Here is a 13,749-nt window from a genome sequence, read left to right on the forward strand (position 1 = left end):
ATCACATTCAAGCTCGAAAGTTTTATTAAAATCAGGGAGTTGGAGTAGAGGTGCATGTGTTAACTTATCTTTCAGCACATGGAAGGCATGCTCTTGTGCTTTGCCCCAAGAAAAGGGCACTCCCTTCTTTGTAAGCTCATTCAATGGTGCAGCAATGGTGCTGAAGTCCTTCACAAAACGGCGATAGAAACCAGCAAGTCCTAGGAAACTCCGCACTTGTGTGACCGTCGTGGGTACAGGCCATCCTTGTATAGCTTCCACCTTGGCTTTATCAACCTCAATTCCCTGTGGAGTGACAACATAGCCAAGAAACGATACTCGATCGGTGCAGAAAGTGCACTTCTCAAGGTTACCAAACAAACGTGCATCACGTAGAGCATTGAAAACATCACGTAAGTGATCAAGGTGTTCATCCATGGATTTGCTATAAATCAGTATATCATCAAAGTAGACGACAACAAATTTCCCAATGAAAGCACGCAAAACCTCGTTCATTAATCTCATGAAAGTACTAGGTGCATTAGTTAACCCAAAAGGCATGACTAACCACTCATATAGACCGAACTTGGTTTTGAAAGCAGTTTTCCATTCATCTCCCAATTTCATACGAATCTGGTGGTACCCACTACGCAAATCAACCTTTGAAAACACAACAGCACCACTCAATTCATCAAGCATATCATCTAATCGTGGAATAGGGTGTCGATATCGAATGGTGATATTATTAATAGCCCTACAATCAACACACATGCGCCATGTTCCATCTTTCTTAGGCACTAAAATCACTGGAACAGCACAAGGACTAAGAGACTCACGCACATAACCTTTGTCTAGTAGTTCTTGCACTTGTCGCTGAATTTCCTTCGTTTCCTCCGGATTGGTCCTATATGGCGCACGGTTTGGCAAAGATGCTCCAGGGATAAGATCAATTTGGTGCTCAATCCCTCGTATTGGTGGCAGCCCCGCTGGTATCTCCATGGGGAACACATCAGAATACTCCTGCAAAATGTTAGCAACAGCAGGGGGCAAAGAACGTTGCATATCCTCAAATGAAATCAAAGCATCCTTGCATACCAAAGCATAAGCAACAGAGGTGGATGCATTGAACTCATTAATATCAGATTTCGTAGCAAGCATACAACGTCCTTTCAATTTTATCTCATCTTTGTCATCAACAACAGATTTGTCACTCTCGCTCTTTGCTTTTGCAGCCTTAGTAACATCAGATTGCATAATAGCTTCAGGAGACATAGGATGCAACACAATTTTTCGATCATGGTATAGAAACGAATATTGATTTGATCTACCATGATGCATCGAATCCCTATCAAATTGCCATGGTCTACCTAGCAGAATATTGCAAGCTTGCATAGGCACAACATCACATTCAACAATATCTTTGTATGATCCGATGGCAAAATCGATTCGCACAAGTCTCGTTACCTTTGCCTTACCACTGTTGTTCAGCCATTGGATGTAGTAGGGATGGGGGTGTGGTTTGGTGGTGAGGGCGAGCTTCTTTACCATGTCGCTACTTGCCAAGTTGTTGCAGCTACCTCCATCAATGATCATGCGGCACGAACGCTCCTTGATGACACACTTTGTTTGGAATAAAGTGTGTCGCTGATTTTGCTCCGCCTTCTCCATTTGTGCACTAAGCACTCGCTGTACAATCAAGCTCTCATAGTGCTCCGCGTCACCTGCATTAATGTGTTCTTCTATGTGTTCCTCACTACCTGCATAGTCAGCCGCAAGCAATGCAAGTGTATCTTCATCAAAATCACTAGCAGATGAGCACTCACCATCATCTTTGACAATCATAACACGCTTGTTTGGGCAGTCACGCATCATATGGCCATATCCCTTGCACCGATGACATTGTATGTTGCTTGTTCTACCTGTCGATGCCACGGATGAAGTACTCGCAGCCGGCTTTTGCGCTGTCTTCGCTACTGAATTGGTGGGGGCAGCTCGAGTCTTGTCACTAGATGATGGCGTAGGAGTACGTGTAGACGAAGTTGTAGACGTGCGCGGCTGCCATGAACTAGCTTTCCCTGCAGAAACATTAGTCCTTGCGCCAGCACGTCGTCCCTGCACTTCCCGTTCAGCTTTACAAGCAAGATGAAACAGTTTGGTTACGTTATTGTATTCTTTGTAAGCGAGGATATCCTGAATTTCCCGATTTAACCCACCTAAAAATCTAGCCATAGCAGGTTCCTCATCCTCCTCTAATTTACAACGCAACATACCCGTTTGTAATTCCTGATAGTATTCTTCTACACTTTTAGAACCTTGTCTCAATTGCTGCAACTTATTTATCATATCACGGGCATAGTAAGATGGAACAAATCTAGCTCTCATGGCTCGTTTCAGCGCATCCCAAGTTTTAGGTATGTTATTAGGATTTTTCTTGCCATATTCAATCCACCAAACAGAAGCAAAATCTGTGAACTCACTAGTAGCAGCCCTAACACGTGTGTTCTCAGGAAATTCATGGCATGCAAACTTTTGATCAACAGCAATCTCCCAAGTAATGTATGCATCAGGGTCATATTTACCATCAAAAGGAGGTATTTTAAATTTAATCTTACTGAAAGCATCATCATTATTGTGTACCTCGCGTCGGCGGCGGCCACCCATACCTCTACGGTTGTGACGTAGGCGACGTCGATCACGAGTGTCTCGATCATCATGTTCAGTATCACCTGTGTATTCTTCATCGTAACTACCATCCTCTCGATCTTCCTCCTTCTTTTCTTCTTTATGCTGGTCTTTATCATTGTTGTGGAGGTCATCAAAACGCCTCAGCAGAGCAGCAAGGCTTTTGTCCACACTAGCAATGGACTGCTCCAAACCTGCAAGCTTGTTGTTGGCGGCAATCTGCGTAGCCTCCAACTGCCCAAGTTTGTCATTTGTCACCTGCAAGTCATTATCAAGTCCCTCCGTGTGCAACTTCACTTTCCTTTCAAAATGTTGTATGATGCCCTTTGTGCGAGGCGAATGTGGAATTTGGTTATCTTCGTCGGTCCCTGGCATGGTTCAAAGACAAAGACAACAAGAAGACAAGTGAAGAAATAAAAGCCCTACAACTACTAGGATGTAGCTACAGCAAGTCGCTCACTCTCCACCTATTACACAAGTTCTTACCAGTTCTTACCTTGCTCGACAGGAGGGGTCATCTACCAACAAGTCTGCAGCAATGGATGAAGTGTATCGGTGCCGCAGCACGAGACCTGTCAAGCTGTAGAATATGTGGAGCTATAGGTGGGCTGAAACAAGGAACGAACTAGCACCACGTTAGTTACAAAAAGCAAGCTGAATAATCGTTCAACCGGCGGTACTGTGCTGGTCCTAGTCTAGACCGTGCTAGAGACGCGAGCCTGGACACAAAGGAGAGCACAACACACCACCCGAAGTGAACAAAAAATCTCTAAGATCAGCCCCTTTCTCTTCTTTTCTTTTGCTTCTTTCTCTTTTTTTTTTCTTTTTTTTTCTTTTTTTTTTGAATAATTTTTTTTTTCAGGAGGCACTCAAAACTGATTATATGAACAAGAACACTTCCAAAGAGTAACTCAGCACACACACTTTTTCCGAAAGGGCAGGGGTATTCCGGTAAAAAAAAGATACTCTCTCTCTCTCTCTCTCTCTAGAGTAAGCCACTCGTTTAGATATGAATACTTGCTGCGTGGTTCGTTTGATATTTGTAGCACAGGGTGAACTGATTCCTCGTCCGATTGGAACTTCCAATTCTACTCGGACTTGGCCAACAGCGAGGAATACCCGATTCCTTGATCCGACTCAAACTTGAAAACCTACTTGGATTCGGCCAACAGAGAGGAACAGCCGATTCCTTGTTCGATTCGAACTTCAAACCCTACTTGGATTCGGCCAACAGAGAGACTATATGATAGCGCGTGTTGTGATAGAACGTGACAAGAACTCGAAACTCTAAAGGACTAAAACTAAGACCAGCAACTTGACACAACCGATGCAACCGACGACTCAACAAGCCCTAACTAGGTAGCACTAGCCACGGCCCAAAGGTCTATAGGATTGTAGTAAACTAATCTACTATTTTTTTGGCTTTTTTTGGACTGTAGGAAAAATAAAAACAGTGAAGAATTACAAGTCTCTCACCGATAAACCTTGCTCTGATTACCAATTGATATGAACCCGCTAGGGTTTATGGACGATCTTTCGATGAGAGGCGTGAGATCACTCGATTTGGTGGATGGAGATGACGTTCACGGCCCGACTACAGCCTTCCAAGACCGCGCCTTAGCAACCGATACACCACCTCCAAAGGCCGTCACGATCTTGTGGAGCGCGACAACCAGCCACTAGGGCTCCCGTCCTGCAAGCAATCGAAGAACTAGCAAGAACAAGGAAACAAGCACTGAATTTGCAAGATGAGATTGAAAACCTCAAACTGAATCTTATTATGAGTGGGGTTCCGAAGACAAGGAGACGGACGGCTGGATCAGCACGCGCGCCTACAAGCAAGTAGCAAAGGCTAAACTTGATCTAAACAAAACCCAAGTGTTCCTGGTGGCGGCTAAGGGGTATATGACGTGTGGAGGACGACCACAAGAGAGTTTGGGTCGTGCTCCAACCCTAGGACGCGTCCCTACTGGACTCTAAACGATACAAGCCCATTGGGCTAACTTAAGGTGGCGCAGCACCCTGGACAGAATAGACCTCTCGGTGATTTTTGGACTGTTGACGCCGTTTCTGAGCAGGTATAAGTATGAGGTCAGATCCGTATGAAAGTAGACTTTATTAGCTTTCCAACAAGTCTAGAATCACCCCAATCCGAATCCGTATGTAACCGTGGCGACCGTCGCAAGTTGGAGGTGTGCTGCAGTCCGAATCCAGCCTACGCGAGTCCTTTTCCCTTTCGGTCTTCTCCTTGATTCCTAATCAAAACAAGAGTGCACGTGTCTCCAAGATCTAAACAGGATGGACAAGAGCTCAAGAAGGAACTCACTTGATGATTAAGTGTTCGAGCACGAGCACGGGTAATAGGACCAGCAGGTGTCGGCGTGGATGTATGATCGGTGTTGATGTCCTCATCAGCCACTCCACCTCTCACCAGCAGGCAGCACTGAACTCACGCGTCTCACCAGGGGCCAACCAATCACTCTGGCGCCGCTCTAGCAAACAGGTAATAGAGTCTCGGCGCGCCATCGGCGCCAGCGTCTCTGGCGCCGAGCTCAGGGTCCATTTTATGAATTCTTTCCGTCAGGAGTCTATTTATGAAAAACTTTTAAAAAAAAGGACCAAAATGTAAAAAATTCAGCCCTCCCCGCGCCGTCCCTCCCTCGAACTCGAAGCCGCCGCGCCCCCGAGTCCGCTGCGGCCGCCACCCTCGAAGCCTGCAGCGTGAGCCGTAAATTGGACTTTTTCCTCGAAAGAATCCGGTGCACCACATTTGGCCCATGACCAGGCCCAAAGGCTCTTCCTTCAGAACGAAGCGAGCCAGGAGCCACTGTACACGCCAGCGGGCTCAGAGCATAAACTGAATCCCTCTTCTTCCTCTTCGCGAGCAGCGAGACATCACACGCGCCTGCACGATCTCCTCCTGCGAGCGAGATCTCACCACCGCAGCGGCGCCGCGGCCATGGCGGGAAGGTACTACCACGGGCAGGGCGGTGGCGGGGGCGCGTCCATGGAGGTAGTCAGCACGCCGAACCAGGAGCTGGCCCTCACCAACTGCGCGTACGTCTCCCCCGCGGACCTCCGCCGCTTCCCCAACGGGCTCGCCCTCGTCGCCGACGCCTGGGTCTTCACCCTACGATATCCTTTTGTAGATGGTCTCGTAATCTATCGTCTGCACAGTTTATTCTGAGATCTCTGTCGCACGAGCCTGCCTGGCGCTTTGATCTGGTCTGGTAAATTCAGTTTGAATCCCGGGTCTACGGAATTCCGCGTTGATGTTTTGATTTTGGTACCATATTTGAGCTTTGGTAATCTCGTGGTGATAACCCGGAAATTCGATTGCACTGAAATTTTGGTCCTTGTGGAATTTGTCTCAGCAGGCTTCGCACATTTATAGTCTTGTTAATTGTTACTGGAACTGTTTGATATGTTTTGTGCCATTTAGTTGCACTGGAAAATCCTTGAATGATGAATCAACTTCGAAATGAACCATCATTCTTTCATTGACTAGTGATCCGTTTCCTTATCACATTTGTACGCTAATGTTATACTGCTATTGGTCATTCTAATGTTGTGCTCAGGTGTAGGGCTTTGTACTCAGTTCACCAGTGTCACCTTTGGGTATTGTGGCCTAGAAATCTAGTTATTTTAAAATAACATAACATTGCTTCAATTTTGAGAACAGCTGAATCCTATGAAGATCTGATAATATCATGTATTGTCCTTCCTAAGTTTTTTTTTTTACCTTTCTCTTATGTTTGATCCTTAACGAATATCCACTGACCACAATGCGGTCGCAAGTGGACGCATTGCCTTGAATGCTATTCAGCGTCGGCAGGCAAAGGTTTCAGCTGGGGATTCTGTTACTGTTAGCAGGTTGGAAGTTTAGCTGCCCACTGAAATGAATATTTTTATGATACTGTGTTGCCTTACTGTTTGCAATGACAATTTGTGGTCCAGTTTTGCCCCCCCTGATGATTTCAAGTTGGCTTTGCTCACTTTGGAGCTAGAGTATGCCAAGGCAAGAGCCAATCGAAATGACGAGGTAAGCTATGACTGTTTATGATGCAGATCTTACTAGTGCTTGATCACTATCTCATATTCTTTGTCTTGGCTTATCAGCTGGATGCTGTTGTGCTTGCCCAACAACTCCGTAAGAGGTTTCTGGATCAGGTACGAGACTATCGGTTACTTAATTTCTTTGAGTAGCGCTCTTTTTCGTTCAGTTAACTTTAAAGTGTATGCTATTCATGAGATGCCACTAGTGCATTATTGGATTATCAATGGCTGTAGTTTTATTATTGTTACTTATGTGCCCAATAAGTTGGTCCCCTGGGGTTGTTTACACATTACAGGTCATGACCTCGGGGCAAAGGGTGCCATTTGAATTTTATGGAACAAACTATGTATTCACCGTGAATCAAGCTTTGCTAGAGGGTCAAGAGAGTTCTACACCATTGGATAGAGGATACTTGTCAAGTGATACATACATCATATTTGAGGCTGCTCCTAATTCAGGAATTAAGGTTATCTGAAACACCCCCTATATTGTTCTTAGCACTCATTTTAACTGCGAATGTGGCAGAAGCATTATCTATAAATTGTAACATACCTCAATAATCCTGTTTTTGTACTTTAGGTGATCAACCAAAAGGAAGCTGCTAGCAGCAAACTTTTCAAACATAAAGAGTTTAACCTGGAGAAATTGGGGATAGGTGGGTTAAGTGCTGAATTCACTGACATATTTCGTAGGGCATTTGCTTCAAGAGTCTTTCCTCCTCACGTTGTCAGTAAGTAAGTATGATACCTGCTTCACTGTTTTTTCTACTGTTGTAATCGGGATTTTTTGCTAATGACCTAATACTATAGGTTGGGCATCAAACATGTAAAGGGTATATTGCTATATGGACCTCCTGGTACTGGCAAGACTCTTATGGCCCGACAAATTGGGAAGTTATTGAATGGAAAAGATCCCAAGGTATGAATTTTTCTTAATAAGCATGGATACAAATTTTTCATTTACCTAACTATTTGTGCGAAGGTTGTTGCATCATTCATTTTATAAGTATTTGAAGGACATTTTACTATATATGAACATTAGATAAAACTTGGGTTGAGGAAGTTTCTTATTTGCTAGTGTTAGTAGATCAGAACTTAGCACTTTTCAGGTAGTCTCAGTTCTGTTATTGTAAATACTAACTCGACTAAAATTTTGATAATTTTTCATGTACTATTGATGATAATATAGTAATATACTTGAATGGAGCACGGTTAGCCAGTGGTCTGTACTTATATGATTTGTGAAAACTAACACCATAATGCAGAGGCAGAACAGAACTACAAAATTTAGCTGTGGAGTGAAGTATAGGTTAGCCGTGTTGTCTGTCCATCTAAATTAATAGATGTAAGAGGGTTTGTAAAACCTGTGCAGTGAATTGATTCCACAGATACTATCATCTTCCTCTACTTATAATCAGTGTTTTCCTAAACGCTAAACGGTAAACAGTCGGTCACCTACCGTTTAGCTATTATTCGGGCTAAACGGTCCACTAAACGGGCTAAACGGTCAATTAAACGGGGTAAACGGACGATTAAACGGAAACGGACGGAAACGGCGCACCACCGTGTAGCGTGTACACGGCGTGTACACGGGCTACACGGCCGTGTAGGCGAACAGTGCTTATAATGCTAGTTTTTTGTCGATTAGCCTCTTACATGTCTTATACATTTTTCCAATCTCAGATTGTGAATGGACCTGAAGTTCTGAGCAAGTTTGTTGGAGAAACCGAGAAGAATGTGAGAGATTTGTTTGCTGATGCTGAAAATGAGCAGAGGACACGAGGTATGTTTTCTCATGAGGTAAAGCATTCCCATATTTCTGTGTTGATTGAAACCTTTTAAACACTTCATTTTTTGTACCTCCTTTCTAACACAGGTGATCAGAGTGACCTCCATGTTATCATATTTGATGAAATTGATGCCATCTGCAAGGTGAAATTAATTTCCATTTATGTTTATGTCATCATGTGTATTGTACTATTTTGATTGCCCAGAGCTTTAGCAAGGTGCCAGATTTCTCGAACACGACAAGGTGACAGATAAAAGATTACTTTAAACTATCAATAATTCATTAGATAAGTACAGGGTGTTCTTACCGGTTTAGATTTCGGTGGAGTCTCCATGGGTACTAGTGCTTTTATCCCCTAGGTTGCATTTGAGAAAAACATCCCTTATAATTGTTACACGAGCTTCCTCTTAAATGTGTTGCTACAGTGGGTGATCATGTATTATTGGAAAGGCCCTGGCAAAAGTACCTAGTTTTAAGTGGCATAGTTTCTTCTGGATACCTTTGATTACATGAAACTGAAACCTATTACCTATGAATCTATGATATACTGTCCGTAAACATTTCTTTAGTTATACCTAATTCCCACGTTAAGCTGTTTCATCTCTTCTAGGTCTTCTGTAAATTGCAATTTTGTCTATTGCATGCACCACTGTACCATTTAATTTAATCATTTACAGTATCATTCGTTTTATTTAAAACAATAGCCTGGCTAGCCTAAATGGAAATCTGATTATGCAGTCTAGAGGATCTACCCGTGATGGTACAGGTGTACATGATAGCATTGTAAACCAGCTCCTTACAAAGGTGCGTTCTCTTAGAATCTGCAGCTTTTTTTTTTCTTTTATGTTCTGTATATACATTTTACATTTATATGATACTGAGTTCTGATCAAAATTTGTACCCTTTAGATAGATGGTGTTGAGGCGTTGAATAACGTATTGCTTATTGGTATGACCAATCGTAAAGATTTGCTTGATGAAGCTTTATTGAGGTAAGATATGTTTCTCTTTGGTTCATTTTACTAGTTGTAAACTCACCAATTTAGTGGTTAAGGGCCTCTGTGGGTGGTGTTGAAAAATGGGGTATGAAGGAACCGTAGTTTTACAAACCAGAGGTGTGCAAAATCACTGTTGTAGAAAAAGCCGTCTTGAGTGGGGTCTCTAGAACACCTAAGATACTACAGTTTTAGCAAGGAGTTCTGTGGTTTTCAAAACTACAAGATTTTTTTGCATCCAAACACCTTTTAGCTTTCCTATATCATAGTATTTCGCAAAACCCTAACCGTTTCCAAAACTCCAAAGATGGAAACCTTTCTATTCAAACTGGCCCAGTAGCCTGAAATGTGTCTTATTAAAAAGACAGAGTTGGCTAATAAGACATAGATATATTGTTTAACCTGCCTATTTAATGAATTGAAATTCAAACCAGTTTTTATCACTCAGATGTGGCAATTCAAAGAGGTTGATGTTCATTGATTTAGGAATTTTGCACCTTAACTACAGTTCTTTTGTTTTCTATTTGCATAAGTTCATTGCCCTTTGGTACATCTGTTGCAGACCTGGACGATTGGAAGTTCACATCGAGATAAACCTGCCTGATGAAAATGGTCGTTTGCAAATCCTTCAGATTCATACAAATAAGATGAAAGAGAATTCTTTCCTATCTCCAGATATTAATCTTCATGAGCTAGGTTTGTCTCTTCTTTTTTGGCGAATCGATATACTTTCAGGCGTTGAATTCTTTATAACAAAGGTTTCCAGTATTTTTCATAGCATGGAACCCTCACCAGTTAGTTAGCTCTGGCTGAATCATGCTAGTTCTATTGATGGAATTGTAATATCTTGAAACTTTTGTTTTGAAATATTTACTGTGTCAACTGTTATTCTAATCCTCATGTTGTACAGAGCAGTAGGCTGTCTTTCGTTTTTCTTTGGCTTACTACGTATGCTGCATGACAGATAATAGCAGCAGACATTATTAACTGTATGAACTGTTATACAAATTGTAGTTTTTTCTTGTGTAACAAATTGTGTCGGTTCTCAAACCGACCACCCATGTACTATAAATAGACCCCTAAGGCAAGGATGAAGGGTAATCTCATAGCAGCCCAAAACCAGATTCCCTCCTCACTCACGTTAAGTGTCAGCAAATAACAGCTGCACATACCACTATGCCTGCACATTAGCACTCATTGGAAATTTTCTTTGTATAGAATGGATTGATGATTGTTAATACTATGTCCAAATGACACCTGATTTTCTGAATGAAGCCGCACGGACAAAGAACTACAGTGGAGCGGAGTTGGAAGGTGTTGTCAAAAGTGCTGTCTCGTTTGCTTTGAACCGACAGATAACCATGGATGACCTCACTAAACCTTTGGATGAGGAAAGCATTAAGGTTACTATGGATGATTTTGTGAATGCACTTCATGAAATTACTCCTGCATTTGGTGCTTCCACCGATGATCTCGAAAGATGCAGGTGTGTGCTGTAATGTCCTTGAACATTAATTTAGCAAAGTGACATACATATGTCAAATGCAAGATGATTGTATTATTTTTAGGGCATTTCTAGGATCCGCTTTCCTCTCCCCCCCCCCCCCCCCCCCCCCCCCCCCCCCCCCCCCCCCCTACTCCCATTGCGTAGCACTTATCTTCTCTCATTGTGTTTTTTGTGTGTAGATTTAGGTGTCTTCTGTCCTCTCCAATTCTCCATATTCTATCAAGCATGCTTTTACACGCTTACGTTAAATATGTTCCACTTAATGGTTTTTTTCTTTATCTAGTAGCTAGCTTAGTAGGAGGCTCTCTCATTTTTTATGTTATGTCATGCACAACTTGACATGAACAATTGCATGTGCTAGCATTTTCGGCTGCTCAGCTTATTTGAATTATTTATTCTTGGATGCTATTTCACACATATATGTGTTTTTGTAATTAGTTTCCTGTGTATATTTTATAATACATACTGTTGGCTTCCTTGTTTCAAAGAACTCAAATAATTTAATTTTATATTCAACACCATCTTTATGTGGAAATATGCAGATTGCGTGGTATTGTTGATTGTGGCAAGGCACATAAGCATATTTACCAGAGAGCTATGCTCCTTGTAGAGCAAGTTAAAGTTAGCAAAGGTAGTCCACTTGTGACTTGCCTCTTGGAAGGTCCTGCTGGAAGGTACAGTATCTAAAGGCTAAACAACATCCATGTCTTTAAAAACTTTGCTGGAAACTTATTTCATATTTACTGCTGCAGTGGTAAAACAGCTATGGCAGCAAGTGTTGGCATTGACAGTGATTTTGCATATGTCAAAATTGTAAGTTTCCTTTCTTTTCAGTTTTCCTACTTGCTCTATAGCAAGGTATAGGACTAAATTTTTGAATTGTGCTTTTCACTATAGATATCAGCAGAAACAATGATTGGTTTCAGTGAAAGCAGCAAATGCGCACGGATTTGTAAGGTCAGTGTATATAACATTTAGGGTATCCTAGTCAATAGTTAATACGAATATATGGAAAGATCTATTTGAAACTTTATCCCATTTACTGTTCTTGTGTTGTTCTGCACCATTTTTCTTGGCACTTTGTAGCTATATCTGGTTTGCTTTTTTTGGGGTGTGATTTCACACTATATTGACTTTGTGTCTTGTTGTAAAATACAGGTTTTTGAGGATGCATACAAGTCTCAGTTCAGTATCATAGTTCTTGATGATATCGAAAGGTACCTGAGCCCTTGATTCTAAAAGTGAATTGGCTGCCATGCAACCTTTACGCGTCTCATTTAGCTTCAACTGTGTTTTAATATTCTTGTATGATCTTGTAGGTTACTGGAGTATTTAGCCATTGGACCACGTTTTTCAAACTTGATCTCTCAAACTCTTCTTGTCCTCCTCAAGAGGGTTCCTCCTAAGGTTTGCATAAATGCCCAGTATTATCCTTGAGCTCCATACTTGGTTATTGTTTCACTACTTACATGTTGAACTCGGACGCTGAGGCTAGACATCGTTAGCAGAAGGTTAAACCCCTCTTTTGTAACTACTTCATTTGACTTGCTCGCCTCTTCATATTTTGCAGGGAAAAAACTTGCTTGTGATTGGAACAACAAGCGAGGTTGGCTTCCTAGAATCTGTTGGAATGTGTGATGTGTTCTCTGTGACATACCATGTTCCCAAACTGAAAAAGGAGGATGCCAAAAAGGTGAGGAATACCATACTGGATTTTGTTTCCCGGGTAGTTGAAATGCTACATACTGCGACAGTTGCAAGATATGGTTGCAGCGTGGCAGTGATACTTCATAATACAATCATGATGTTATTGGTTTTCTCTGCATATGCGGTGATCACAGTGTTGTTCAGAAGTTTGTGCCTTGGATTCGTTAGGTGTGTTTCTTCCTTCACAGCTCACACTTTCTGGTTTCTCTACAGGTATTGCATCATCTTGATGTGTTCGATGATGGAGATCTTGAAGCAGCTGCAGAAGCACTGGATGATGTAATCTTTTGTTGTTAATCTAGCATTCTTATTAGTAGGTAGAAACCTGAATGATCAAATCCTTACAATGCTTCTGTGTTGCAGATGCCAATCAAGAAGTTGTACACACTTGTTGAGATGGCTGCACAGGGGCCAACCGGAGGAAGTGCAGAAGCAATTTATGCCGGAGAGGACAAGATAGATATCAACCATTTCTTTAGCATCTTGAGTGATATTATCCGTTACTAAGCCCGCATGGAGCCGGAATGGACCCTAGGAGTCCAGTAGGAGTTTGTTTGCACCTGTGCTTCATCACCCCTTTTGGCATCCTCACAGCGTGTAGATTGGTTGGATGTGTTGTTTTTGTTTGATGCGCCTACCAGAGCTGTTGGATTTGATCAGAGGCGAATTACACGATATAGCATTTTTGTATTGTATGACGATGTTTATACAGTTGATAACGGGATCCAGCTATGCACTCCAGAAGAGAAATGATTTGATTCTACTTTTATATGGTTCCAGCAATTCACTCGTCTTGAAAGGCTGCAATACAATTCACACTGATGATTGCGTGGCTAAACATTTGACAAGCCATGAACTCTAATGCTTACTGGAAGCAATACAGCTAAACAGCGGATTTTATTGATTCTAGTATAGCAATCTAAATCGCATTATAAAAAGATGTCTATTTTACAAGTGTCACTAGCATTTAATGGAAATGGGGTTGCCTAAGGTTGAAAAAAAAACAAGTGTCACTAGCATGACCAAAGCCGTATA

The 13,749-nt window shown here is 42.1% G+C and overlaps 1 protein-coding gene across 1 annotated transcript; it reads left to right on the forward strand.

The window, feature by feature from the left end:
* Positions 1-5,487: 5,487 nt before the first annotated feature.
* Positions 5,488-13,483, forward strand: LOC136517116 (vesicle-fusing ATPase). The gene is made up of 21 exons (XM_066510633.1): positions 5,488-5,796; positions 6,439-6,534; positions 6,619-6,703; positions 6,781-6,831; positions 7,014-7,184; positions 7,298-7,452; positions 7,528-7,636; positions 8,401-8,500; positions 8,594-8,649; positions 9,245-9,310; positions 9,415-9,497; positions 10,063-10,196; positions 10,776-10,986; positions 11,550-11,681; positions 11,760-11,820; positions 11,905-11,964; positions 12,166-12,224; positions 12,327-12,414; positions 12,578-12,700; positions 12,928-12,993; positions 13,078-13,483. Exons 1-21 carry the CDS (start codon positions 5,621-5,623, stop codon positions 13,219-13,221), a joined length of 2,226 nt encoding a protein of 741 aa, XP_066366730.1. The 5' UTR covers positions 5,488-5,620; the 3' UTR covers positions 13,222-13,483.
* Positions 13,484-13,749: the final 266 nt, after the last annotated feature.

Source organism: Miscanthus floridulus, chromosome 17 (assembly GCF_019320115.1).
Source record: "Miscanthus floridulus cultivar M001 chromosome 17, ASM1932011v1, whole genome shotgun sequence".
Taxonomy (NCBI): Eukaryota; Viridiplantae; Streptophyta; class Magnoliopsida; order Poales; family Poaceae; genus Miscanthus; species Miscanthus floridulus.

What these genes read in the sequence shown, in the direction of transcription:
- LOC136517116 (XM_066510633.1), top strand. Translation starts at nt 5,621, where the DNA reads ATGGCGGGAAGGTACTACCACGGGCAGGGCGGTGGCGGGGGCGCGTCC. An exon ending in GAGCCAATCGAAATGACGAG is followed by an intron (nt 6,704 to 6,780) that starts GTAAGCTATGAC and finishes TTGGCTTATCAG; the next exon opens with CTGGATGCTGTTGTGCTTGC. An exon ending in TATTAATCTTCATGAGCTAG is followed by an intron (nt 10,197 to 10,775) that starts GTTTGTCTCTTC and finishes TTCTGAATGAAG; the next exon opens with CCGCACGGACAAAGAACTAC.